The 26,928-nt window shown below is 45.7% G+C and overlaps 1 protein-coding gene and 1 pseudogene across 1 annotated transcript; both read right to left on the reverse strand.

Annotated features, from left to right (window-relative positions):
• Positions 1 to 3,258: 3,258 nt before the first annotated feature.
• LOC118356392 lies at positions 3,259 to 12,028 on the reverse strand (annotated as a pseudogene).
• Positions 12,029 to 16,181: 4,153 nt separating this feature from the next.
• On the reverse strand, positions 16,182 to 26,801 carry LOC118356407 (leucine-rich repeat-containing protein 37A3-like). Its single transcript, XM_035724833.1, has 5 exons — positions 26,668 to 26,801; positions 22,266 to 24,079; positions 21,767 to 21,871; positions 16,336 to 16,390; positions 16,182 to 16,254 (listed from the first exon to the last, which is right to left on the reverse strand). The coding sequence occupies exons 1-4, from the start codon at positions 26,789 to 26,791 to the stop codon at positions 16,343 to 16,345; spliced, it is 2,091 nt and encodes a 696-aa protein (XP_035580726.1). The 5' UTR covers positions 26,792 to 26,801; the 3' UTR covers positions 16,182 to 16,254; positions 16,336 to 16,342.
• Between the last annotated feature and the right edge of the window lie 127 nt (positions 26,802 to 26,928).

Consider the following 26,928-nt stretch of genomic DNA (forward strand, 5'->3'; position numbering starts at 1 on the left):
TGCACTGACACAGTGACGGATCATGCTTCTCTCTTTGCTCTGGCTGCTGGGGTTCAGAAGCAGACCCAGAACAATTCTGGAAGGGCTTCATGACTTGCATTTGGGTTTTTTTTTCTTAGTAATGACACTCTACTCTGATTTGCTCTTGGTCTTCATTTCTTCATATTGCACTGTTTTAGTCAGTTCCTGTAAATTTCCTCAAATCTTTTCTGGAATAAGAGAGGATATAAACAAATGAGACTTTATTTTGGACTCGATAAGTTTTGTTCTTTACACATATATGCCCGCCCAGTTCAGCATTTATTTTCAAATGGTATCATCTTTGATTAAGCCAAAAGCCTTATGTAAAAGACAGTGGTTCCAAAATACACACATCAGAGTTACCTTAGAGACTTAAAAAATACTCTAATTTAGAAGGTTTGGGATAGGCCCCCAGGAATCTATAATTTTAAAAAAGCTTCCCGCTGCTTCTAAGGCAGCCAGCCTAGCCCCTGGCCACGGAGCAGTGTTTGAGAATCTCCGGCCTGGAAACTTTAAAAAAGGGGCCATAGTTATACAAGATACTTTTCTAAAAAAAATATCAATCCCAACTTTATTTAACTGACGTGTTTCAAAAACAATGGGTGTCAATCCAAATCTGCAAATCAAACCCACTTGAATTCATCAGGGCAAAAACTTTGGGAAATCCCAGCAGTGAAGCCTCGTATAAAAATCAAGACTCTCCTACTTACTTGGGTCTTTGAGTTTGGTTTTTCTTAAAGTGGTCACACCTGGAGTAAACTTCCATGGAATGAAGATAATCCCAAGTTCTTTGACAACCCACCTGTCTTCAACTGCCACAGGCACACCCAAATCCCGTACAGGGTCAAAGATGCTGTCCCCTGGAGATTCTCTCACCTGCTTGACTTAAGGCTTCACCCCAGCTCCACTAGAGGGTGCTCCTTCCCTAGCCTGGACCACTTCCTTAGCTCTGGCGGGGCGGGGGGGGGGGTGGGGGGGGGGGGGGGGGGGCGGGGTTGCTGTGGAGACAGGAGCACCCAGTGAGGCCAAGTGTGTTTCTCACAAGGCCTGAAAGCCAGCTTGTGCCATCTCAGTGCCTCTGGGTCTCCAGACACACTGTGGGGGGCTGTTTCCTAGCCCAGGTGGTAGAGACCCACAAACTGTCTTCATAATTTTTTATTACAAAGTCGGAGAATGGCTCTCAAAGTGCAGCAGGACAGAAGCCTTACCTCTGGCTCACCAAGACCAGCGCTCACTGGGGAGGGCAAGTGTCGAAGCACGCAGGTGTACTAACAAACAGATCTATCACATCAGCCATGCAGGATGGGGTGTTGGGGAGTTTCCACACCCACCCCCGCCCCGAGTCCAGCTCCAAATGGCTTAGTTGTTCCTTATGCACCTTCCTCTAAGGGTGCTCTTTCGGCAGGATCCCTAGATGCCCAAGGGGATAGGACAACTGGATCTGTGCAGTTTAAAAAATCCATTTTACGGAACTCTTTTTATGGACTGCTAAGATCCCTGTGCTGGCAGGGGAGCTGGGAGGTGCTGGAAATTTCACCTCCCCAAAGTCAGACCTAGGTCTGAAGACGCCCAGACTCCTCTGTCTCCCCTCCAGGCACCGTTCTCACTCTGGAAGACCCGCAACCCTTTTATGAAGGGGTCCCAGATCCCCCTTTCCTGGAATCCAGGGCCCTCGGTTAGCACAGAGGGGTAGGAGCAATAGCCACCAAGTGTGAAATCAGTACCAGGGGGAAACTCATGTTGAAAATCTGTGACAACTAAGACACATTCGCCAGAAGGTACGCCTAAAAACAACAAAACTGCTACAGAAACAGGGTGGGAGGTAAATAAGGGAGGTGAAATGGAACACACACAGAAAAGGAAGAGAAGACAGATGACCGTCCTGGTGACAAAAAACACATATAGGACGCAGGTGAGGCAGGAAAATCCCAGGTGGATTAATACTGACCCGGGTTCCAGTTCCGGGAAATTCCAAGTATTATTTTATGTCTTGCCACAAGGCTAGTGAGCTTAGGGCTGGTAGGGCCTGTGACACATGAAAACACATGCCAACCAGGTCTTTCTGGAACTTGCAGTGCTCACTCACAACAGAGAGGCTGGCTTTACAATAAATTTCACAATACACCAGGTCCTGGTGCAGCCTTGATCCACGGTTGGCCAGAGAGAGAAAAAGGTGCCGGTCCCTGACAACAGAGACTCACAGGACGCCAGGGACATCTCCAGGGTGGTGCCTGCCCACAATGGTTGGGCAGAATGGGGGCCTGGCTGGCAGCTGCTAGATTTCAGGGAAGGGAAGACAGCCAGAGAATCAGAGACGCTAAAACTACAGAAGACGCTTTAATGGACACAACACTAACCTCCGCATACAGCGACTTTCTCAGGGGCAAAGGCCCACCAGGGCCTGGGCATGATGCCAGGCTGCAGTCCTGGAACTGCAGAAACCACCCGCTCTATTAACCACTGGAAAAAAAAAACCAGTGATTAGGGTCTTCAGTCTCAGACCAAACATTCTCAGGGAATAATACTGGCCTCACTTTAGAAAGGAGCAACACCCAACACCCTAATGTGGAAAATCTTACTTGCTGTCTGCAATAGCATCAGTGCCTCTGTTTCCTCTAGGTAGCTGCTTCCAGGGAAGGGTGACAAGTATCGGCAGTTAGTCATCTGCATGTCCCTGGGGGATGGGGGCAGCTAGTACCAAGAGCATGGAAATCCATCTGTTACAATGATGTAGGGAAAGAAGGCCTCTTTCCCCTCCTCCGTTTTGCTTCTGCTCTGACCTACCCATTAGGGGCCAGAAAGGCCAGATGATGACCAAGTGGACGGTCCTATCTGCAAGGCTCACTATGAAAGGCTTCCAGGGTGCGCGGCAGCTATGTGGACAAAACCAGCAAAGCCATCCTCTCCTTCCTGCTTCCTGCTTCCTCCCTTACCCTTACCGTCACTTCCTCCCCAGTGAGGGCAAGAAAGAGAGAAAGAGAACAGGTACTTCTTTCATTGCCTAAGCGCCGTGCAGCGTGGTGGCACTAACTGCCCCTCCAAGGTATCACAGAACACAGAGCAGGTTTGAAACTCCCACTAGGTTACAGATCACAATTACTTCCAAGTGGTCTTCACAGTTAAGAAGGGCATACATTTCAGAAGGCAGCCTCTGGGCCCCCCTCTCTCGCTCACGCACACGCTTTCACGCAGACTCTCACTCGTGGGGAACGATGGTGGCCTCGGGGCGTGGCTGGCTCATGTCAGGTACTGCACCACGAGGAACATGACCACACAGGTGAGCAGCCATCCACAAATCATAAAGTACTTGTCCTGGAAAGCCCGCTTCTCAATGAGCCGCATCACGGTGTTGGACAAGCCCAGCATGTTGCGATGTCGAGGATCTTCTTCTGAGTCCCCTGGGGCAGACAAGCAGAGAACGAAAAACAACGATCAACTCGTCTTGCCGAGGAATGGGACTTTACCAATAACAGTCTCCTGGTCATGCCTAAAGCATATAAAATGCAGCATTAATCAGAAATAGATCGACGCTTACGGTCAAATGACTTTGATTAAGGTACCAGAGCAAAGCAGGGAGGCAAGAAAAGTTTTTTCCACAAATGTGCTGGAACAATGGACTCTAGCTCACATACGTATCATGGACATGTATACGCACACACACGTCTCCTATGTATCATATACGTATATGTGTGTGAGAAGACCCTCAATTCATATTATGCACAAAAATGAATTTGAGATGGATCACATAATTAAACATAAAGCTTCTGATGGAAAACACAGGAGAATATCCAAACACTGCAATAATCCAGGTGTACGTCAACCAGAGAATGGGGTAAACATGTCCAGTGAATCGGCATGATGGGGATACTCCTTGACAATTAAAAGGACCTAATGACCGGGCGCCTGGGTGGCTCAGTTGGTTAAGCGGCTGCCTTCGGCTCGGGTCATGATCCCAGGGTCATGGGATCGAGCCCCGCATCGGGCTCCATGCTCGGTGGAGGCCTGCTTCTCCCTCTCCCACTCCCCCTGCTCTCTCTCTCTCTCGCTGTCTCTCTCTCTGTCAAATAAATAAAATCTTTAAAAAAAAAAAAAGGACCTAATGACCGACATGAACAATATGAAAGAGCTTGGGAAAACACTCCTGAGAGGAAGCCACGCTTCCGAATCCATTTAAATGAAGTTCAGTAACAGGCAAAAACTACTTTATGGTGAGATAATCAAAACAATGGTTCCCTGGAAGGAGAATCATCTGCTGGCAAAAGCAGGAGGGATTGTCCAGGGCCCATGGAAATGGTCTCTGTCTGGAGAGCAGTGTGAATTACAAAGGGGTGTGCATCTGCCAAAATTCAATGACCCGGGCAAATTACATCTGTACACCTGTATGGACATTATACCTCAAGAAAATTTTTTGATGTTGGAATGTTTTTATGTACTTTTTTTGAAAGGGCAACATCAAAAAACTCTTCCTCTGCTCCCTAACTCCGAAATCCTGGCTGTCAGCCCATTCACCTTGTAGAGTAGAAACCTCTGGATTCTTTGGCGTGTAACGTGTGGTCAACATCCATGTTTACCAGAGGGTCTGACGTGGGTGACATGGAAGGACACACACCAACACAGCCACCCCTTACATAAACGCCACCAAAACCCAAAGGGTATTTTACTCCTAAATCAACAGCACACATCCACCCAGCATGCCCTCCTCTCTGCTTTCTAAGTTTGTTTTTAAGCACACTCTATTTCTTACGAAGTAACAAGTATAAAGGACTCCTGGGGCAGACCCTAACCTACTTCCACACACACCACCCACCGCTTCCTTACGGATGGCACCCAGCCTAACCCCTCCGTGCCTTTTTTAAACCAACGATGCATTAACGAGCAAGAGAGAAGAGGCAGAAGTGAAAACGACGTGAGGACAGGAATTCAAAACCTGGGTTCAGCCCAGGCAATGACGAACAAGCCTGAGAGGGATCTCTCAAGTCCAACTTAACTGTTGCCAGAGGAGGCCAGAAATGTGTTTTTTCCACGACAGTGATGGTAAAATTTAGGCTCTCACTAAAGAGTCTGCTTAGCTCTGAGAGCAGATTATTTCATCACTGTACAAAGTGCAAGTAGCAAGCTTCTACAATCACCTGAAAATTAACATAAATTTCAAAAAAAAGGTATTCCTTTCCAAACACAAATTTCTCCAAATCACGGCCCAGTTCCTTCATGCTCTCTATGTTCCTTTCCAATGGTTTAGGCAGAGAAACCCCAGACAGAGTGGGGGTGGGAGGTGGGTGGCGGGAATCAGGAGACAAAAGGCAGGTAGGCAGTGGTAGGTGCGTGAGGAAAGTGTTAGAAAACTCACATTCCAATCCCACCCGCCTCTCAGGCTTCCCGGCGCTTCCTTCTGGGGACAGCCTAGGGACAGATGCTGCTTGGACTCCCCCGTGACACCAGACTTTGCTGGGAAATGAACACTGGGTTTCACAAGAAGCTCTAACTAATCCCCACTAGGTCGACGTTAGTGCAGTGTGGTGAGTCTTATTCTAAAAGGGTTTTACTGGGGCGCCTGGGGGGGCTGAGTTGGTAAGTGTCCCAACTCTTGATTTCAGCTCAGGTCATGATCTCAGGGTCGTGGGATCAAGCGCCGGATGGGCATGGGGACTGCTGAAGATTCTCCCTCTCCGTCTGCAAGCTCCCCACAACCCCTGCTCTTGCGCACGCTCTCTAACATAAATAAACAAAAGGGTTTTACTGTTTTTCTGGATATGGACAGTTTTCCAAAGAAAGGGCAGATGAGTCATCACTTATCAGTGAGATTACGGCAGGTGCCGCTCGGAAAGAGAGGCACCTGTGAAGCTGTCAGAGACCACACTTCTAGACCATCAGAAGCACCATGGCCAGTGGCAGGAGGGTCAAGTGTCCCTCACGGCTCGCCCGACCCTCTCCTTAGTAAAGATGGGCAGGGGCCTGTCCAGCCACGTACCGAAGTCCTGCGGAGCTGACAGGCTCACCGTGGTCCAACAAAAACTAAGATAAAGCTCACACTTCTCGATTGACTGTTTCTCACAGCTCAGTGGCTGGGAGTGCTTCGTTCACAGGGGACCACACCCTGATAATAGGCACAGCCCACACCCCATTATCCAACAGGGCTGATACAGGAAAAGGGCTGAGGCTGAAACACCACGACTGACATCAGAATCTGTGTAATGTTTCTGTAAACCACTCCCGGGATTGGGGGTGGGGAGGGGGTAGGTTTGAGTCTCAGCCAATGGGGGGCAGGGCTTCTAGAAACACCTGTGACTACGAGAGTGCTAGCGTGCTGTGGGTCAACAGCCGTGCTCTAGAAGCCGTCTGCTGCCGGTCTACCAGGGCGGCCCTAAGACCCCACCCACGGGGCTCAGTTACAGGAGCACAAAAGGTCTCGGTTTCCAAGGCGGTCTGTGTGTGCGGGGGGGGGGGGCTCTCCGGGAAGCCATGGGAAGGGAGGTGCCCCATACAGCCGCCTTCTGCCTTCTTGAATCGCGGATTCTGTCATTTCTGAAATTGTGGAATTTCTTGGTCTTTTTGGTTCCTTTTGTAGCAGTCACTTTCATGAACAGGTTCGGTAAATGGAAAAAGACCTAGACACCGAGAGATGCTAAATTATGCTTCGCTGCAAGCACAAGTAATAACTGCTGGTGAAGAGAGTGTGGTGACCCGTGGACTCACAATAATTCAGCTCTGATAGAAAGGATCCCAGACTCCATCGAAATCTCAAAATGTGAGGATACGGAACCGCAATGTAAACGCAGGTACCAAACCACTGGATGAGGCCAAAACAAAGGGCCTTTCCCTGTCCCCCAGAAGGGGCCCCCACCTTCAAGGTCAGTCTCTGGGCCCTCAGTCCCTCCAGAATACTGTGCCCTCCTCCAATGAGGTCATCCACGCTGTGGTGAATTTTCTGGAGGGAGGAGTTGAACTGCAGCGAGTCATCCGTTGGGGATGGTGGTATCAGAGTTCTGTGAAAGAGACGCAGGCACTGGATTAGCTCTGCTGGCTGGTCAGCTCCTGGGGTCCTACCGCATCTGGCCGCTCTGCCTTTTGGCCAAGGCCAAGCCAGAGGAACAGCCAGAGGGAATGGTGCAAGAATCAGAGGAACCTAATAGAGAGGAGAAAGCGAAGCCAAGACCTGGGGTGGCCTCTGTTCGCTCAGAGGAAGAGCAACTTCCCTCCGACCTGGCACTCTGCAAACAAGTCCCGCTACACAAGGCCCATTCATTCCTGCCTCTCTACCATGACCACCGCCTAGGACAGACAACATCAGGCCTTCAAGGCCTCGCTGGCCTTCTCCTAAAGGCTTTCTCTGACTACTTCCCTGACTATGAACTTAGCTTGGTCCACGTGTTCCTCTCCTTGGCTTTCCCTTAACACATTAGTATTAAAGGTTTGCTTTGGTTCTGCAGCTGTTTTATCTACAGTTTATCCCTGCCATTAGATTGAGACTCAGGATACAGGAGCCCATTTCCAAGGAAGGCCCAATGGTAGCCTGAATGACAATTCTCCTAAGCGGGCAAGAAATGGCTGTAAAGAAAGGAAGTGAGGGAAAAACAGACACTGATCAAGTGCTTTCCCCTCTGTGTGCGCATTACCCTAAGCTCACTTAATCCTCACTCTAACGTGACGACTTAGTTACTATAGTGTCCCCATTTTAGAGGTGAAGAAACTGAAACCCAGAGAGGTGGAACAGCTTGTCTGAGATCAGGCAGAGCTGCTAAGTCCAGCGGGGCCTGCATCTCACTACTGAGTGAGGAGCCTGCCCTCTTTAACCACCCAGTGGAGACAAACCCTGAGACTGGTCCTGGGGCTCTAAGTTTACACCAAAGGGGGCTGTATACAGAAGCCAGTCGGGACTGGCCGTACTTCCGCTTTCCTGCCTCCTGACCATGGCACACTCTTCAGCCTGGCAAGCAGTGCCCTTCTCACCTCCTTCAATCACCACCAAGAGGCTAAACCACCTCTTTTTTGCTGCACAAGTTCGGAATCATTCCCACGCACCTGCTCCCCGTCCCTGCGGCTCACACAGGAGCGTCTCCCAGGGAGGAGCCCCGGCTTTGCCTTTTTTCCCAAGCTTTACTCTCAGCATAGTCAACAGTGTTCTGCACATGGCCAATGCTCAGGGGGGCAAAAGACCCCAGCGTTTGAATGAAGAATGAGCGACTTCCTCTTCATCTGACCAGCATCTGCAGAATGCCTTTTATATACAAATCTTTCTTACCCTCTAATAGCTAATGGGGCATCATCACTCGGAAAAACGTATCCTAGTTTTAGCTCACAGAATGACCAGCAAGTAGTCCATTTAGCAAGTCAATTTTTACTAGGGGCACCGTGTGCTCCGCACCACACCAAGCTGATAAGAAACAAAATAATTCTAAGTGATCGTCCCTGGCCTAAAACAGGCCTGAATACCCAATGCCATGACTATCAAAAGCCCACAAACCTTTTAGTGTGTTGTATAGTTCATTATGCTTTTGAAAGGCATCTATGAAAACCTGGAAACTACAAAAAAAAAAAAAAAAGGAAAGGAACTATGCTTACCGCTCTACCACCAGCACATCCTCATTACACTTTTGAATTGTTAACCACTGATATGTGACTGCTTACCCTAGAGAAGTAAAATCTATGCAGGCACATTCTGAAATACTCAGGGAAATTTACTGCCAGTGGGGACGCGGCAAAGGGACAAACCTCGGTGAAATGTGGACTGATCTGAATTCTAACGGCAGGCTCAGAACGCTAAGACCTCATTAGAAAATGAACCTCTCTGTAAAACGAAACAAAACAAAACATAAAGGCCCCCAAACCCACCTCGCTTGGTGGAAATATATAATGCAGGACATGAAAAAGGCCAATGTGCTCTACAGCCGTGCGCAGGAAATGATCCTATCGAGATCCAAGGGCAGGGCCAAGGGTGTCCCCCAAATCAAACATGCAAGCCAACAGGCCACTTTCGAACAGGCTCAAAGTTAAGCAATCCATCCAAAACAAAATATCTGTTAACAAATTCCTCCAAACTGCTGCTCAGATTCGGGGCAAAAACATTTTCATGTATCCGATCCTGGAGCTACAGACACAGAGCCGTGCTGAGCGCCCAAAGGCAGCTTTGGAACGCTGCCTCCTGACAAATGGTCTCTGTTCTCATCATCGTGTCTCTATCTGATCAGAAAGAAACCTTTCCACCACGTGAACTTCCACCTCTCAGTCCAACCAGGTCATTTTCACCTCTGCCCGTGCGCTCAGTGTAACTGCTTCCTTTTCGGGCTTCTGTGTTCGCCAAAGAGATTACCTGTCTAGGTCTAGTGTTGGCGGCAATGCACGAAGGCCACTGTCACTTCCAGTGGGTCTCCTCCTCCTCGGTCGGCTTCAGACACCCCCGAAAAGGATGAAGCTCCAAGACCCCAGCTGCAGCTCCAGGGAGCTGCCAGGTACCTGCAGATCCCCACCCCGGAGCCTGGCTTACGTTAGCGGTGAACGTGCGAGACAGAAGCTCCTCTCGCTGTCTCTCCTGCTGTTCCCTTGCGTATCGCCGATGCTGGAAGTTTTGGAGAGCGGTCTGCAAGTGCTGGACATCATACTTTAACTGGTCAACACGCCTGGAATTGATGGAGAGAGAGACTACATGTCAGGAACCCAAGGCAGCACGCTGCAGTGGCCAGCCTTTGTATTCAAGGAAGATGCTTCCTTGCTTCTCCCGACACTGCTTCGCGATATCTCCAACAGAATCTCCTGATTTTGATCGAAGATGGTGAAAAAAAAGCAGCAGCCTGTGGTTCCAGTTGGGTGGTAGCCCACGAGATTCCAGCAGCTTTACTTAAGCTCTGCTGGTCTCTGAGTCTGGATGCATGACAGGCAACAGGTGACAGGAAGCAGGCTCAAGGACCTCTCCCTGACCTTCCATGGACTATATCGCTTCCCAAGAAGAAGCCCAAGGGCATCTTTCGAGTAAAGCATCAACAAAGTTTCATAAAACTTTTGGGAGCAGGGGCTGGGGTGGAGGTGTTGAGGGGGGTTTCATTTTAATTTCATGGGGGAGTACCAAACGTAAGATTGGCATCTTATTATAAACAGACTGACTGAAGTGATTAAGGGCAAGATTTCATTTCAACCCAAGAAGGCAGCGGGAACCAAAGGCCAGAGCCAACCTCTCCGACAGCAGTAGGCTTCAGGTAGGCAGGCAATATCAAAATGACCCAACATAAGGAGACATGAGGCTTCTGAGCCACTAACCTCACAGGGTTTTATTTTGAGGAAGCATCAGTGAAATGGAATCGTGCCCTTTAGGGGAACTTTATCTTTACAGAGTCTCGTTTTCAATGTGTAAATGGATTTTTCAGAATATTCGCTAGCCTTCCCTGGGCTAGCCCTCACGGGCTGAGGGTGTCAGTGCACTCACAGTCTGGCATTCTGTCTTTTGTTAGGGGGCTCCTTGCTGGACAAAATCTCCAGACGTTCTAGATGGCTGAATATCTGGTCTATGCTTGCTTGGATTTCGTTTTCTACTACTGCACAAAAGAGAAAAAAGAGTAATTGCTGGAAGAGACAGCGAACTTAAATTAGAAGGATACATTAAACACATCTTTTTTCCATATCCAATAAAATTCAAAGAAACACATTTTAAAAGGAGAAAACACATATACTAGTGAGTAACTGGAAAAAATTCAGTTATACTAAGTACTCTGTAAATGTTTTCTAAACACATACACACATGTAGCTGTTAAAGCCATAACAATGCCAATTTTTAAAAAAGCTAGATAAATCTGTAGAAATAAATTTCTTGCCTTGTAGAAACAAAATAAGCAAAATGCAGTATCTTCTGAAACAGAATGAGGTCTCTTTTCCTTTGAGATTATTCTCAGATACGAGTTATAAATATCTAGTAAAAAGGCTGCAATTGAATTCCCTACAGTAATGAGGTTAAAAGAAAAAAAAAAAGCAAAGGGGAAGATTAGTGTGTGAAACACAGAGAAGTGCTCCCTTAAGGCTTTCCATAAGAATGGGCAGGCTGACACTGATGTCCCCAAAATAGACCCAAATATCACTAGGAAAAAGGCCCAGGAAAGAATCCACAGAGATAAAGATATGATAAATACACTCATTTTCCTTATCCCTTTTGATAAACAGTCGAAATTACCGCTTTTTCATTTTCATCATACGACAACGGGAATGTTGGGAAGGCAAACAGAGCCGATTGGACACTAATCTGTGCACAGAAGAAAGGCACCCAGACTGCTTCTCGCCCCAGAAAGACATGACAGTGGACCTGTCCAACCTACAGCTGATATACAGTTTGGATGAGAACGAGGTGGGGCACAGAACCCAGAGACGCTTTTGAGGCTGTGGAAAGGAGGCACGAGTGGTCAGAATCGGGCGTGCTGACAGCCCGGCAGGGAGGTGAGGGGGTGGCCTCCGCAGCGTGTGGGGAACCAGTGGTGCCTGTCCTGACCAGCTCCAAGAGAGGACCTTTCCTTACAACGCAAAGAAACCACGAAACAAAAAGCAGAGCTCTTCTCCAAAGAAACCACGGTGTGGGAACTAAACTAATTAATATTGCTATTCGTTTCTGAATAATCCTCCTAAAAAAGCCACAGTTCTCAGCTCAGAAGAAATGACCGATTCCAGTTCAACATCTCTGAGTTGGTATGGAGCACAGTCCTCTAAGGGCTCGGTAATTAGATGAAGACAGGTGGAGGAGAGAATGTCCATTCCCATAGGGCCATGTCAGGTTGAGCGGAGGGGTCACGGGGGTACGACTGGTGGGATTCCACAGGGTGCAATCAGGGAAGCCAGCGACGTTGCCAGAGGGTGTTTCTGTCCACCCGAACAACAGAACTCATTCTGCGCTGAATCATTAAGCCCCTGAGGCAGAAACGCGGTCAGGAAACCCAGCCCATTAGCATGGTGTCATCAGAGAAAGGACTCTGGTCTCCATAGTTAATTACTCACGGTGCAGAGACTGCTTGTCTGCCGTCTCCAGGCGTCCCATGTGAGACTGATCTCGTGGACCTGCCTCTCAAAGGAAGAGAGAGGAAATGAGCGAGACAGGAGTAATCAACAGTGTTTCGGCCAGGAAAGACACGTTTTCTGATGCCAACATGTAACCGATTAAATTGAACAGCATCGCTGAACTGTAAAATTTGTAAGTGGCACTTTAGGCCACATGTTTTGGCAGGGTTTCTAATAATTTAACACGAATATGAATAGTAATACCGACAGGCAGCATTTACTGAGCACTTGCCACATCTAAGACATTCTGCCAAGTCAATAACCCCACGAGGAAAGGACCATTATCATCTTCATTTTGTAAATAAGGACAACTGAAGCCCAGAAAGGTTATGTAGCTTGTTCAAGGTCACACAGCAAGTGATAAACCTCAATCTGGACCCAGCCAATCCCACTCTCTGTTCTTTGACCCAACGTGCTGAGTGCTGGTCTGTACTAGGGAGAGTCAAGGGCAGGACAGATATAATCCTTGTCCTTGAGAAACAATGTAATTAGGAATGACAGGCAGAGGGACATGAAAAGTCCCAAGATTGGAGAGAGCACTCAGACACACTAGTGTAAACAAAAAGGAAGATGAGGAGTGGCGGTGTCAAGGAAAGGCAAGAACATAAAAGAGTAAGCTGGGGGAAACTGGTGGGGTGAAGCGAGCTCTGAAGATTCATTTGAAGATGGAGACATGATCTGGTGAGGGAAGAGATGAAGAAAATGATACGCAAAAAGGCACATCATGTGGATTACAAGCAGGCTGGGCCGGCCTGAAAGAGAGTTGGGGTCCGAGGGGAGAAGGGATGAGGCGATTAGCCGCAGAAAATGATCAGAGAAGGTCCTGAAAGATAGGGATCTCCTGTTTGGTAACCACCTCTCCCTGCAATACCAGGCGATTGCTATCTCGTTTGGAAATGCAACACCATACCCTGGACCTCTAGCATGGTCCCGGACATCAGGCCCTAGAGCGCTCTCTAGAGGCTCCCCTGGGCTTGGCCAAGGTCACCCTCGGAGCCCTTCCTAGCAGGCCTCTGTGATCAGGCCTGGAATATTGCTTATGCTGCCCCTGACAACTGCTTCCTGGTGCTTCTGGCCTCTATGCCTTAGAGGCACAGGGAAGGAAGCTGCTGAGCTCTTACATCATCTTCAACCCTTGAGGGAAACAGCAGCAGCCAACCTCCACCATGAGCACCACAAACAGTGAACCCAAATTGACCAATGCGAGCAAGGAGCCCAAATTTGGTTTCAACTTCCTCTTGTCTTTTCCAGGGCTTTCCTGTAGCCTTTAAACATGACCCATGGCCCAGAGGAAAGGCCAATTCTGTATTCCCTATACTACTGCAGTCGCATATTCCCTGTACTACAGCAGTCCCATAATCCCTGTACTACAGGAGTCCCATAATCCTGTACTACAGCAGTCCCATAATCCCTGTACTACAGCAGTCCCATAATCCCTGTACTACAGCAGTCCCATATTCTCTGTACTACAGCAGTCCCATATTCTCTGTACTACAGCAGTCCCATATTCCCTGTGCTACAGCTGTCCCATATTCCCTGTGCTACAGCAGTCCCATATTCCCTGTGCTACAGCAGTCCCATATTCCCTGTGCTACTTCAGTCCCATTTTCCCTGTACTACAACAGTCCCATATTCCCTGTACTACAGCAGTCCCATATTCTCTGTACTACAGCAGTCCCATATTCCCTGTACCACGAGCAGTCCCTTATTCCCTGTACTACAGCAGTCCCATATTCCCTGTAGCTACAGCAGTCCCATATTCCCTGTACTACAGCAGTCCCATATTCCCTGTACTACAGCAGTCCTATATTCCCTGTACTACAGCAGTCCCATATTCCCTGTACTACTTCAGTCCCATTTTCCCTGTACTACAACAGTCTCATATTCCCTGTACTACAGCAGTCCCATATTCTCTGTACTACAGCAGTCCCATATTCCCTGTACTACCTCAGTCCCATTTTCCCTGTACTACAACAGTCCCATATTCCCTGTACTACAGCTGTCCCATATCCCCTGTACTACAGCAATCCCATATTCCCTGTGCTACAGCAGTCCCATATCCCCTGTACTACAGCAGTCCCATTTTCCCTGTGCTACAGCAGTCCCATATTCCCTCTACTACAGCAGTCCCATATCCCCTGTACTACAACAGTCCTATATTCCCTCTACTGCTGCAGTATTATATTACTAATTGAGATCTGTCTGGACTAATTAAGTAGTTTCTGGTTTGGTTTATTTCCAACAGGGGAGATGCACAGGATCAGCCTTTAAATTTAATTAATCTGTTAATTTTTCAGGATCAGTCTTTTAAAGAAGCATCTCAAGGATGTTTGAGTTAGATGTTTAAAGACTGTATTTTGAGAATTTGTGTTTCCCTATGGATACCTTTTCTCTGGCAGCCATTTTGACTTGAGGACTGTGTTTCCTCAGATACCTCATTGCCCCATAGTCTTTCCAGCTCTCATTCCAATGAGAACATTCCAGAGACCAAACGAAGCATCCACTCCAGGTGCTTCTCCAGTCAGCTCTGGGGATGACTGCATGGTATCAGTATCTAGTATCAGGTACCTCACCTGGTTGCCTAGCTAGAATGACACCTTTCTAGGTTTTCTGACATAGCTAGTTCTCCACCATCTTACTCCTTGTAGACCTGCCACCCCCCTTTTAGAAAGACTTGAACACACACCCATTTAGTTGGATTGTGTTGGTTTGGCTCTTGACACCCACTTCTATCCCTTTCTTTGCAGTGATGGAAGCCCACAAACCACATTTCACAGATTCCCTTGACAGCAGGCTTCTGCCAATAAAAATGTACCTGTGTGAAATCTGGAAGGTGAAAAGGTGGAAGCCACTCTCTCCTCCTCTGCAGTAGCAGACGTGCAGGGAGCACGTTGGACTCCATATTCCCCACTCGTCCCCGGGCTTGGGACTGTGCGGGTTTGTGGTGACCTCAGCAGTCTGTTGAGTGGCAGTAGCAGCTTTGAATCTATGGAAAGCAGCTGATAACCTGAAAGCTAGTGATGCGATTCCCCCAGGCCCCCGACGTTCACCACCACTAGCCCCCCAGTGATGAGCACCAATTACGTGTATGGACATCCATCATGACCTGAGCTGAAACCAAGAGTTTTAATGTTTCACCAACCGAACCACCCGGGTGCCGCAGGAGTGGAGGAATTTTTGCCTTTTCCGCAGATTGGGCAATTAATGCTCTCGCACATTCTTCTTTTTTTTTTTTTTTAAGAAAACAAACCCCAAACACCCAATGTGAATTATCCACAGCCATGTAAGGGTGAAGAACCCTCTACTTGCCAGACAGGGCACACATTGTGTGCATGAGTTTCTGTACTTGGGAAGAAAGACAGGGCTTAGCCCTGCAGTGGAGCTAGTCTCAGTGATCCAAATATTCTGGCAACGCCGAAGACCTTATGAGAGGGGCCAGAAATAGATGGTCCTCTCTGGGCAGGGTCAAGCGTGTTGTGAATAGCCAGGGGAGAGAGGCACCAGAATAAACTGCTAACTGATTTAAGAGTCTACATTCCCTGAATATATGTTTTCCAGTTTCCAGAGACTGATTTGATCAGGGAAACGAGGGAACGACGCCCCTACACATCCTCCTTTGCCTGCACTGCTCTTGTGGAAGTACACTGGCTCCCACGAGGATTCCAGCTTCAGTCCTGCTCCTCACGCCTGTGGCCGCTGTTCCCTGGATGGACATGTTTAACTAGTTTCCATTTTTAATTCCTTACCACATGGCTAGAATTGGTTATGAATTCATACATTTTAATAGGAGAAAAAATAAGTATTTTACAAGCAATGCTGAGAAGCCATATCAGAACATAGCTTCGTAGGCGACCTGAGGCAGGACGGGCTCACTCGATGACAATCTCGGTGAGGGTCTCGCTCTTCGTCACCCAGCTCTTCAGTGGTGGAATCTGTGGCCTGAGCCTTCTCTGCTGGGGCTTCACTTTTCTCTCTGCGAAAAGAATACCAAAGGCTTTTACTCTGCAGAGGAACTATTCAACTTTTCATAATTTACTCATTTGAGGTAAGAATTGTAAATCAGGTACCCCCGGTTCCTTGTTGAAAATCTCATCCTCATCAGAAGAACCCCTGTCATGCAGCTTCTGTGCATGTTTTCTTGCGTGTGGCGTTGAGAGGTCTGTACATGTCCCGAAGCCAAAGTGGCCGCCTTCTCCAGAAAAAGCCCTCCTAGAAAACAGAAAGGACGATGTTAATTCTGCATTTCCCCTGCACTCTCCAGCCACAGGACGTTACCCTGCTCAGATTTACCTGACTCTCACTTTCTGTTGAGCATCTCTTCCGCAGCAGGGATTGAAAGAAGCCCCTTGGAGGAAACACACACGCAGACAATTAGTGATTCATACCATTTCCCATGCCTCTCACAATGTGCATCTCTGGTCTTATTAGGACACCTCTGTCCATAATCACAGGAAGCAAAATCACCACAGGCCTGGGATCTTGAAAATAATCCCATGCATGCTGGGCTTCCAGAATTTTCCCATGTCTGTCTGTAATGGCCCCACAATGTCGGAGATGTTTGTATGTGGCTCGGCATGGAGTATAGGCAGGAGTTTCATCCCGCTCACCTGGGCCCTTGGCCAAGTGCCCTCGTGCAGTGAACAAACCGTGCAGTCGCACGGCAGAAGCACCTTACTCTCCGGAGGTATTTTACATTGGTCTCCTATGCACTTAGTCCTCATAGACATCACTTCCTGGGGAGGGGGAAGGAGAGGTGCTTCTATTTCCCTAGCTGCTTTATCCTGCAAGTTGAATCGCACCAAGAAAAATGCCTGAGTCCAACCAGCAAAGATACCTAGCTCCCTGACTTTCAGCACTGCAGGCTGTCACTGATGAGTGAGTATGTCGTGAAAGCAGCTTAAAAGGTCACAACTAGCACTAAAACACAAAATATTCTTTTTGAATACAAACACTATAGAGAAAGAGTGTATAGTAAGTTTGTCTTAGAAACTGCTTACGTCTCTACGGTATGTGTGTACTGAATTGTGACATAAAATGTAGCTTGCAGCCCAAGAACAGCGTAATCAGAGGAGGAGTGCCCAACTGGAAAGCAACCATCTTCTGACACTCACTAGCTGTATGACCACGGGGCAATTTACCTTCCTTTTCTTCTTCTCCATTTCCTTATTATAAAAGGAAGAGACAAACTATTATCTAAGGCCTCTCCCAGTTACAATTCTATGGGGTCTGCACAAAGGGAATGGAGAGTGGGGGCTCGAAAACCAGGAGGAGGAGGAAGAAAAAGTTTTCCTGCCACTTTACAGGAAGGAGCCATATATCTTGCCTTCCATCAGCCTTGAAGACTAGCCCTCTTAGCCTAAGACTTTGTGGCCCTTCCTATCCTTTCCCCAGAGCCTCCGAGAAGGCCTCCGGCCAGGCCTGATGCTCACTACCAGCAGGAACCAACACCTCCCCACCTCCACCCTCTTTCTTTACAGGACTGGTGACAGCAGATGCTCTCTGCCATCTCATTCTAACTCAGGTTTGGGCTGGGAGCTAATTTGCTGGATCCAGGCAAAGCATTAGGCCCAATAAGTATTCTTTCTGCCTTTGGTGGTGTCCTGGGCGTAAAACAAGGGGATTGAAATAGAGAGGAGTTCTAAAATCTAGTTCTAAAATTCTACTTTAACAATTGCCAGACTCATATTTACCTTGAGCTTCCTTCTTTACCTTCCTCGGATGCTGCTCTGTGAGAATAATCTGTTTGGAAGGAAACGTGATCACAGTTACCCATCTTGATGACCACTGCCTCCAAATCTTTATTCATTCCTTTGTATTTTAAGTCTTACCTAGCCAGTGAGATGGTAACTTTTTTGAGGACAGGGAATTCGGTTGCGTAATAGTCCTATGACTCTTCCACTGTACCTAACTTGGGATCTTGTGTGTAGCTGGCAATACGTCTTATTGACGGTTTTAGATGACATTCAACAAGTAATTTCTAATAAAAATTCTTAGAGGTAGGAAAAGAAAAGAAAAGCATCTACCAGAAAGCTAAGCAGCAGCATTGTTTCAAAGTCAAAGACAAGAGTGGGATGCCTATTATTGCTGCTACTATTCATCATTGTTGACGAGGTCCTAATCAATGCAATAGGAAAAATGAAGTATTGGAAAGGAAGAAACAAAACATATTTGCATATGAAATTATGGACAACCTAAAAGGCCCAAGAGAATCAACTAAAATTTTACTGAAGTATGAGAAGTCACTAAGATGGCTAGATACAAAATCAAGAGCTCAACATGCAAACCACAATAGCTCTCCTACATTCCACAAATAACTAATCAACAAATGGAAGAATGATCTCGTTTACAATATCAATAAAAGGCATAAAGTACCTAGGAATGAACTTATAGCAAAGAATGGGTAAGGCTTATGAGATGAAAATATTAAAACTCTTCTGAAGGACATTAAGAAGAAATGAGTACATGATGTGAGATACCATGTTCCTAGAATGTTGCAAAGATGGCAGTTCTCCTCGAATTAACCTACAAATTCAAAACAATCCTATTCAAATCTCAAGATAGTTGTTTTGTTTTTTAACAAAAACTGGCCAGCTGACATTTGGTGGAGAAAATATGCAAGCCTAGGTATGAAATGTACGAAAAAGAAGACCAAAGAGCAGGAGCTTACCCTAGCAGACATCAAAATATGTTATTATAAGGCAACCGGAATTAAGTACATAGTGTGATACTGGTACAGGGAAAGAAAACTGGATTGATAAGAGTCCAGATAAAAATAGTAGTTTAGATCAGTGAAGAATGAATGAACCATTCAATAAAAGATTTTAAAGTGACTGGATCTTTAGGTAGGGAGAAGAAAAAAGTTAGATCCCTCACCTCAACCATACCAAAAAACAAAACGGATTCTATACATATTAAAAAATATAAATGACAACAAATGTTAGGAGAGCATAGAAGAAACCAGCATAGAGGCAACAGAGGCCTCGTTAACAAGACCCACATCCCAGAAGGCGTGAGGAGAGGACTGGCAGATAGGTCCTTGCCCATCATTCATAGTCCTTGCCCCCTTCACCCTCCCTGGATTGCTGGTCTTCCTATTGATTTATAAAACTCTCTTTATAGTAAATATATTAATCTTTTCGGGAGCTTTCATTGAATTTCAATGTTTCAAATATTTGCCAGTGTTTTCATCTTTAAGGAGACAGAACACGTGGAACCGGAGCACGGGGTCTGCAGTCAGGCGGAACGGGGTTCTGCTTTGGGTTTTGCCATCCCTTAAGCTCATCCTCTTTCAGTTATCAAAGAGGGATGGTAATATTGTCATCACAGGATTGTGGGGATTAAATCAGATATGGAAAATTCTTCTTCCTAGGCTTGGCATAAACCAGTGCCACGTTTGCTAATGGTGTCACAGACAGGATGATCAAATCTATCAAAGGTTTCTGCCTGTGGTGTTGGGTCAGAAAGCTCTTTTCCACCACCAGATGATAAAAATATTGCTTCTGTTTTCTTCTAATAGTTTTATGGGTTGTGTTCTTTTTTTACATTTACTGAAATATGTTTGTTTTAAGGTGAGGAATGGGTATCTGCTGTTATTTTCCTCCCCAATAATGAAGCAGTTGTTCTATTACCATTTATTTATTTTCTTCCACTGGTTTGAATACTAAAAGGTAACATTTCAGAAGTCCTAGTAATACATGGGTCTGTCTATTGCCGGACTCTGTATGCTACTTCAAATAAATATTAGGCTGCCTTATTCCTCGTTGTGAAGTTGACATAATGTCTCATCTCTCTTCCTATGAACACTACTATTGTCTTAAACGAAAAACACTGCATGGTCTCTGTCGTCGAAAAGCTTATCATCAAAGTAGGGAGGCAAAATGATGAAACCACATAAATACAAACACAAGGTTAAGAAATTAAAAACAGCAATAGGAATTTATAGAACTTCCCTAAAAACCAAAGGCCACGTGCCACCTGGAGATGCAGAGGGTACTATCTGGACAATGGCCAATGCTTTATCTTCCCAGAGACCTTGGTAAGCTGACTCCACACCAGTTCCTAGCCTCCTGGGCTCAGAAATCAGACTCTGTCCTCATCAAAAGCGAACTCACTTCTTCCTATAGAGGCAATCTCACTTTATCAATGCCCCAGGATTGATCAAAATCAGAATGCCAGGTTAGGACTTGACAATGAGAAACATATCTGTTCCACAGATAGGGCATCTGTGTCTACATGGTTGGGAATTACCTCCCATGGACACAGGCCTCCGTGGCACACTGAAGCACAATCAGAAGGCTATTTGGTGAGAAGAGAATTAGAAGGAAAGTAACCAGCTGAATCCAGTGTTTAACAGAAAGGACTGAAGTAGCCAGATCCACCCGTCTCCCCCCCAGGCACAGCCTCACTAGTGGGCCTGACTTTCATCTGCTGCCTGAGGTGCCGTCCCTACTCTCGGGCAAGCCTAGGATGGGCACTGCCCATGTTGGGCTCTTCTTCACCATTTCTATGTTTTTACTACCGACCAACCTTCCTGAAGACAGACACGTTTCTCTTTAGCAGTTAATATATCCAGTCAGGTTTCACTCAGGTCTGATAAACCAGGAAGCCACTTGATCCTTACATATCTCTGCTCTGCTCTGCTCCATGTGTTGACCTTGGTGTTTCTCTCTTGGGGAGCTGCCTTTTAAAAAATTGTTTACCCTATTTTTGTTATCAGGGGAGGGGAATGCATCACTGTAGACCCTCAGAAATGGTGACAAATCTCACAGAAGGACTAGGACCAGGAGCGCTGGAGTATTCAGGGAAGGCTTTATGGAGAAAGATGAACTTCAGTTGGCTTTTGAGAGATTCACGCTACTTCCACAGGCAGAGCAAATTAAGGGAATTTCAGATGGGCAAAGTCACCGACAGAAACAGGAATGGGCATGGGGTGACTGGGGTGTGGTGAGGGGCTGCTTTGGTTGGAATGGAGGCCTGCCACAACAGTAGAAAATGTAGATAAGGTAAATTAGGTTGGATTGGTAGGATAGAGTCAAGACTGTCAACTTGTTAAATCATTCTTTTAAAAACCTTAGCACCTGCCTGTTGGGAAAAGTAAGGAGTCATTATAGGATTGGAGAAAAGGTAAACAGGCAAGCTCCAGGAACAGGCGACTATAAATAGGACATGCTTTGGAAGAGTCTGATGCAGGATTTTAGCTGCAGTATTTTAACTGAACCTAGTTACATAACACCTTACACGGTGGAGGAGAAAGCTGCTAAGTAAATCTAATTAATCAACAAGATGACATTTTTATCTGTAAGCCATGTCCTTTTTTCTCGGATGACCGATAGCTCCAGGAGGGTGGAGACTATCTCTCTCATCATTTCAGCCAAGGAAAGAAATCAGTGGTAGTCTGAGAGTGACTGGTGAGTACATCTAATCAACATAATTTGGAGTTGAAGAAATGTTACTATCATGTCAACTCTGGCCTCCTTAAACTTAATGTCTCAGAACAGTCTAATGGCTTGTTGCCTTGGTTACAATCCACAGATCTCCTGTCAGTGGGGTTCCTTTAAAATTCCCTGGCATATACTTTGCAAAAAGAGAACAAAGCATATCTCAGTCCTCCAGACTGAAGAGGAACATCAAGTAGTAGTAGGTGGGAAAGTGGCTTTGATTTTCAGTTTGTGGGTTCTGAATCTATTATAAAGATAAAATCTGAATTAACAGTTGTCCTTACCTCAATGAGACAGAAAACTATAATCAAAATCATCACTACTACAGTCACAGATATTGCCAAGATGAGTTTGTTGTTATAGCCATAACCTGGAACTTCTTTTGTGAGCTAAAAAAATAAAGAATCATTTTTTTAGAAAACAAAGGCACAAGATGAAAGCTAACTATTCTTCAGCTCCTCTAAAATAGACCCCATTCTTTCAGATGAGCGGCTTACAGGTTCTTAAGGAACACACCAAATCTAATGTGTTATGTAATCTTATCATTAGCCTTTTCTTCAAAATTTCGTTTATCTGGTATGTTAGGTCCTCTTCTCGTCTACCCTGGGGATAGTGGCACTCTTGTCTAAATGAGCAGAGTGGCAGATCACTGTCTTAGCCAATGTGACCTGGCTAAGACAAGACCCAGACTAGGAGCCCCCTGGCCTTTGTCCTTGGGCGCTTTCATGGCATGTCCTAAACTGACTCAAAGTCCAGATCCCATGTTGTAGGAGTTTTCCTCACCTCACTGGACTCCTGCCCTTTCCGTTTGCTCTGGACTTCTGTGCTCTCATTGATGTAGTTCTCAGTCTTCCATTGGTCCGTATCCCACTCTACCTTGGACACCTTTACTTCTTGCTGCTCACTGAGAAGCTTCATCAGGAGGCCTGTTCTGGAGATGAGCTTGGCACAGGCCAGTTGCACGTGGGTCTCCGAGCAGTCCATTTTCAAAGTCCGGATAACGTGAGAAATGAGCCTTCTCACGTCGTTGTTCGGGACGAGGGACCGTAGCTGCTGGTTTAGCTGAATTTCAAATAGGTCACCTGGAGCTGAAAGCTTCGACACAGTGAAGCCTGTGGGCTTCGGGGGCAATTCAGTGCCCGTGCTGTTGTATATCCATCGTGTTTCATTGGTTTGGTTAACAGTTGGCATAAAGTTGTCTGTGGTGGCTGTAGAATATGCACTGGAAAGATTCTTATGGTTCCTGAGTTCAAAGAGGGTTTGTTCTGGCACAGTCATGTTTCTTGTAGAAATAGGGTTCTCAGAAACATTCTGTGCAGTACTGTTTTCTACAGTAGTGTTTTGTCTAAAAGGCTCTGAAGGAGTTAATAATTCTGGAAAGGGATTTTCCTGAGAACTTAGTTCTCCTGAAGATGAAAAAGCCTCCCGTGAAGGGGAATTTATGAGGCTCCTGATGGCAGAGAATGGAGGCCTCTTTGCAAGCATCAGCCTATTACTGAGAGGACTTTTCTTTCTGAATTTTCGACTCAGCTTGGCCTTGGGTGCTCTGTGGACCACACGTGAGCGAGTTTTATGAAAGAGGTACTTTTTTCTGGAATGTGAGACTGGTTTAGAAGCCTTCATATTCCTAACTCTAGCATTTGCATCCTCTAAAACAAAAATGGTGTAGGTTAAGTCTTTTGATTTGTTTTTCACCTCAGGTAGGGATTTTGGAGCAGTGGAGGCAGAAGGCCTGCCCAAGGAGTATTGTTTCACGAACGAAGAGACTGCTGCCTTGTGCTCCTTTATGAACGAAGGCTCCGTATTGAAGGAGTCTCCCACTAATTTCCTGGGCCTCTGCGCCATGTGAAGCTGCTCCAGCTCCCTTGGGGACGGTCTACTGACCCTTCTTTCTTTGGCCCTATTCTCCACAAATGGCTGGGCATTCTGTTGCCGCCAGTTTCTCTGATTGCCCACTTGTTTGAAGTGCCTTCTCTTTAGGCCCTTTGGGCCCTTGATAACCTTTTTTACTCTCAGCATCTTTTTCCCTACACTCTCAGCCTTGGCGAGGCTCTTTTCCTGTGCTTGGGTAGTTTCCAATTTCTTTGGAAAGATTTGGCGTTTGAATTTGGGACCGAAAAGGCCGGAATGTATAAGCATGGCAGTTTTTTCTTTCTTTTTCACCTCATCAATTTTTTCTTGAATTTCTGCATCTAATAAATTTTCTAGAGAATAGAGTTTCCTCAGTTTATTTTTGTAAGTTGAATTGTTGGGTCCAGGTTTAAGAGAAGTGTTCCCTGTGTTGTTTGTCAAGGGACCCATGGGCTTGTCTCCATCTTGCACATTTGAAAACAGAAGTTTAATGAATGGTAATAACGTTGATTCTACATCTTCTAGATTTCCCTCTGAGAAATAAGGCAATATGTAATTCAGCGCACTAATAACATCACTTTCATCATTAAAGTCTAGCTGCTCATTCAGAAAGGCTAAACTGACGCCATTTTTGTCTGAGGATGCCTTCTCTGGCTCAATCGTCAGCTCAGTACTGGTGCTCTTCTTCCGGGATTTCAATACCTTCATGAATGATCCTTCTGCGTTCCTTACAGATAATTCTTCATCTGTCAACAAAGAAGAGACTAGTTTTGATAATGAAAGACTGATAGTATAGCTTTTTGTCAGTCCACAGTCATACATCCCAAATAAATTAAGAATCGACAAATATTTGAGTACCATTTAGAGAGGAGACAAACTCAAACTTGAATCTCTGATTGGCAACAACAAAAGGAGAAAAGGGTATTTTTTGAAAAAGCAGCTATTTACTCAGAACCATCCATAGTGTGAATAACTGTATTTGGGATTATTCCATGGGTCCCCAAAGGCTCGACTGTGCAGTACTCAAAAAAAGTCAAGGCTGGAAGACACTCAGCTAAACTGTGTGCAGATCTAATGTGACTCCTGGCATTCATATACCCCATCCTGTTCTGCTTCAGATGCTTCCTGCCTGCACTCTTCAGCATGCTTGTGTTCTTGCTGCCATCACAGATGCCCATGACAACACCCACTGTTAGCAGGTCCTCATCTGGACATGCCCTCTCTACCTACCCACCAATTCCTTTGCTTGGTCTCTGCTCCCATATATTGCAGCTCACATAACATAAGCTCTAAACAGAAAAAAACCCACTATGTCCACCCTGGCTCTTTGCTTAAATTTGGGCAGGGATCTGGGGTCTAGGTTAAGATATTTCCCAGGTGTGAGAGATATGTCAATGTGGAATGTTCAATAAATCAATGGAATGATACTTGAGGTTTTAACATGCAGAAGGGATAAAGAATCTTTTGCCAGATGCCTACTTCACTCTCATTTCTAATATTTCTTGCTTTATTTAGGGAACTGTTCAGAGCTTCCAACTATCTGAAGGTCAGGTGCACAGCTTGTATAGATGGCACAGCATTGTGCTGCTGGGTTTCTTTTCCAGAAGATCTGGAAGTATTTTTAGTGGTGGTGGTGAGGGTCAGAGGAGGAGGTAATAAGGGTCACGAGAAAGGAGGAGCAACAGGCTTGCCGAGAGTGCAAAATGAGACACTTGAGTGCTAGGCTACAGCACTTAACACCTCTGATCACAGTCTTCCTCACCTGTAAACGGAGATTAAACATGCCTATTCTACCCACCTCTAAGGGAGAAGGGAGTAATATAATTGGTAAAAAAATTGTTTTGAAAAATAAGCAACACTGTACTTACTTACAGAAGTAGCAAAGTATTATTTCTTTTTTTTTTTTTAGTATTATTTCTGATGTACCCTAGATCATTGATAAGGACCTGTATTCCAGCTATCCAAGTGCAAAAGCACATTTTGGAAGTCATCAAGTTAGTGCCAATAAAACATAGTATACAGAAAAACACTTAAAAGCACCTGAGTGTTTTTAGACAGAAAAGCTTAAGATTCAGAACAAGTTCAGAGTTGGACAATCCAAGAATAGAAGAGCCCTCTCTATCTTTTTTTTAAATTTTCATTGTTATGTTAATCACCATACATTACATCATTAGCTTTTGATGTAGTGTTCCATGATTCATTGTTTGTGCATAACACCCAGTGCTCCAGGCAGAATGTGCCCTCTTTAATACCCATCACCAGGCTAACCCCTTCCCCCAACCCCCTCCCCTCTAGAACCCTCAGTTTGTTTTTTCGAGTTCATCGTCTCTCATGGTTCGTCTCCCCCTCCAACTTACTCCCCTTCATTCTTCCCCTCCTGCTATCTTCTTCTTCTTTTTTTTTTTTCTTAACATATATTGCATTATTTCTTTCAGAGGTACAGGTCTGTGATTCAACAGTCTTGCACAATTCACAGCGCTCACCATAGCACGTACCCTCCCCAACGTCTCTCACCCAGCCACCCCCTCCCTCCCACCCCCCACCACTCCAGCAACCCTCAGTTTGTTCCTGAGATTAAGAATTCCTCATATCAGTGAGGTCATATGATACATGTCTTTCTCTGATTGACTTATTTCACTCCGCATAACACCCTCCAGTTCCATCCACGTCGTTGCAAATGGCAAGATCTCATTCCTTTTGATGAGCCCTCTCTATCCATTAGAAGGTAGCAGCTTCTGGTTAGGGAACAGGGAGTCTCAGGCTCTGAATAACACTTTTTTATAAATCAGCACCACTTTTACTCTTATAGTATATTACTTGTAAAAATAAACAAAATAAAAATGTATCTTCACCTGTCCTATAAGATAAAGGGCACCTGAGATCTAATGCATATAAAATCAGTTTACAAACTGTGAGGCACTCTATCAACAACTTTTCAGTTGGGGGTAATTAATTTAATAACATAACTGAGAATCTGACTTTTAACAAAGGAATAGTTCTTAGAAATTTAGAGATCTGAGGTGTGCTTGGGTGGCTCAAGCATACGACTATTGGTTTTGGCTCAGGTCATGATCTCAAGGTCATGGGATCGAGCCCCGCGCTGGGCTCCGCACTCAGCGGGGAGTCTGCTTGAGATTCTCTCCCTCTGCCCCTCCCTCGACTCGCGTGCTCTCTCTCTCTCAAATAAATAACTAAATCTTTCTTAACAAAAGAGAGATTTAGGGATTTGACTCTGAATGAATAAAAATAATGCAATGACATCATTAGTTAAAAATTTTATCATGGTTGATTAAAAATAAAAAAACATAAATAAAATAAAAATTTAAAAATTTACCATGAGGCAATTCAGACTCACCACAATGTGTGGCATTTGTCAGACATTCACTGTCACAATGCAGCTTGACTGTCTTGCAGACAACCTCAATATTATTTTTGAATTGGCAGAGACAGCAGGCCATACGGCTAGGTAAAATCCTATACATGGAAACACAGAGAATTAAATTAGTGGTAAAGGAGTTACTTGAGTAGGCAGGCCAAGGGCATCACAGGGCTGTGCAAAAAGGAATTCTTGAGGCATGTGGCCTGGATGTTTGGG

This window comes from Zalophus californianus, chromosome 16 (genome assembly GCF_009762305.2).
Source record: "Zalophus californianus isolate mZalCal1 chromosome 16, mZalCal1.pri.v2, whole genome shotgun sequence".
In the NCBI taxonomy this organism is placed as follows: Eukaryota; Metazoa; Chordata; class Mammalia; order Carnivora; family Otariidae; genus Zalophus; species Zalophus californianus.

Coding starts and splice junctions, on each gene's coding strand:
- LOC118356407 (XM_035724833.1), bottom strand. CDS start 26,791: ATGGCCTGCTGTCTCTGCCAATTCAAAAATAATATTGAGGTTGTCTGC. Junction 24,080..26,667: donor TGAGTCTGAATTGCCTCATG/GTAAATTTTTAA, acceptor CTTTGTTGACAG/ATGAAGAATTATCTGTAAGG. Junction 21,872..22,265: donor AAGGGCAGGAGTCCAGTGAG/GTGAGGAAAACT, acceptor TTATTTTTTTAG/CTCACAAAAGAAGTTCCAGG.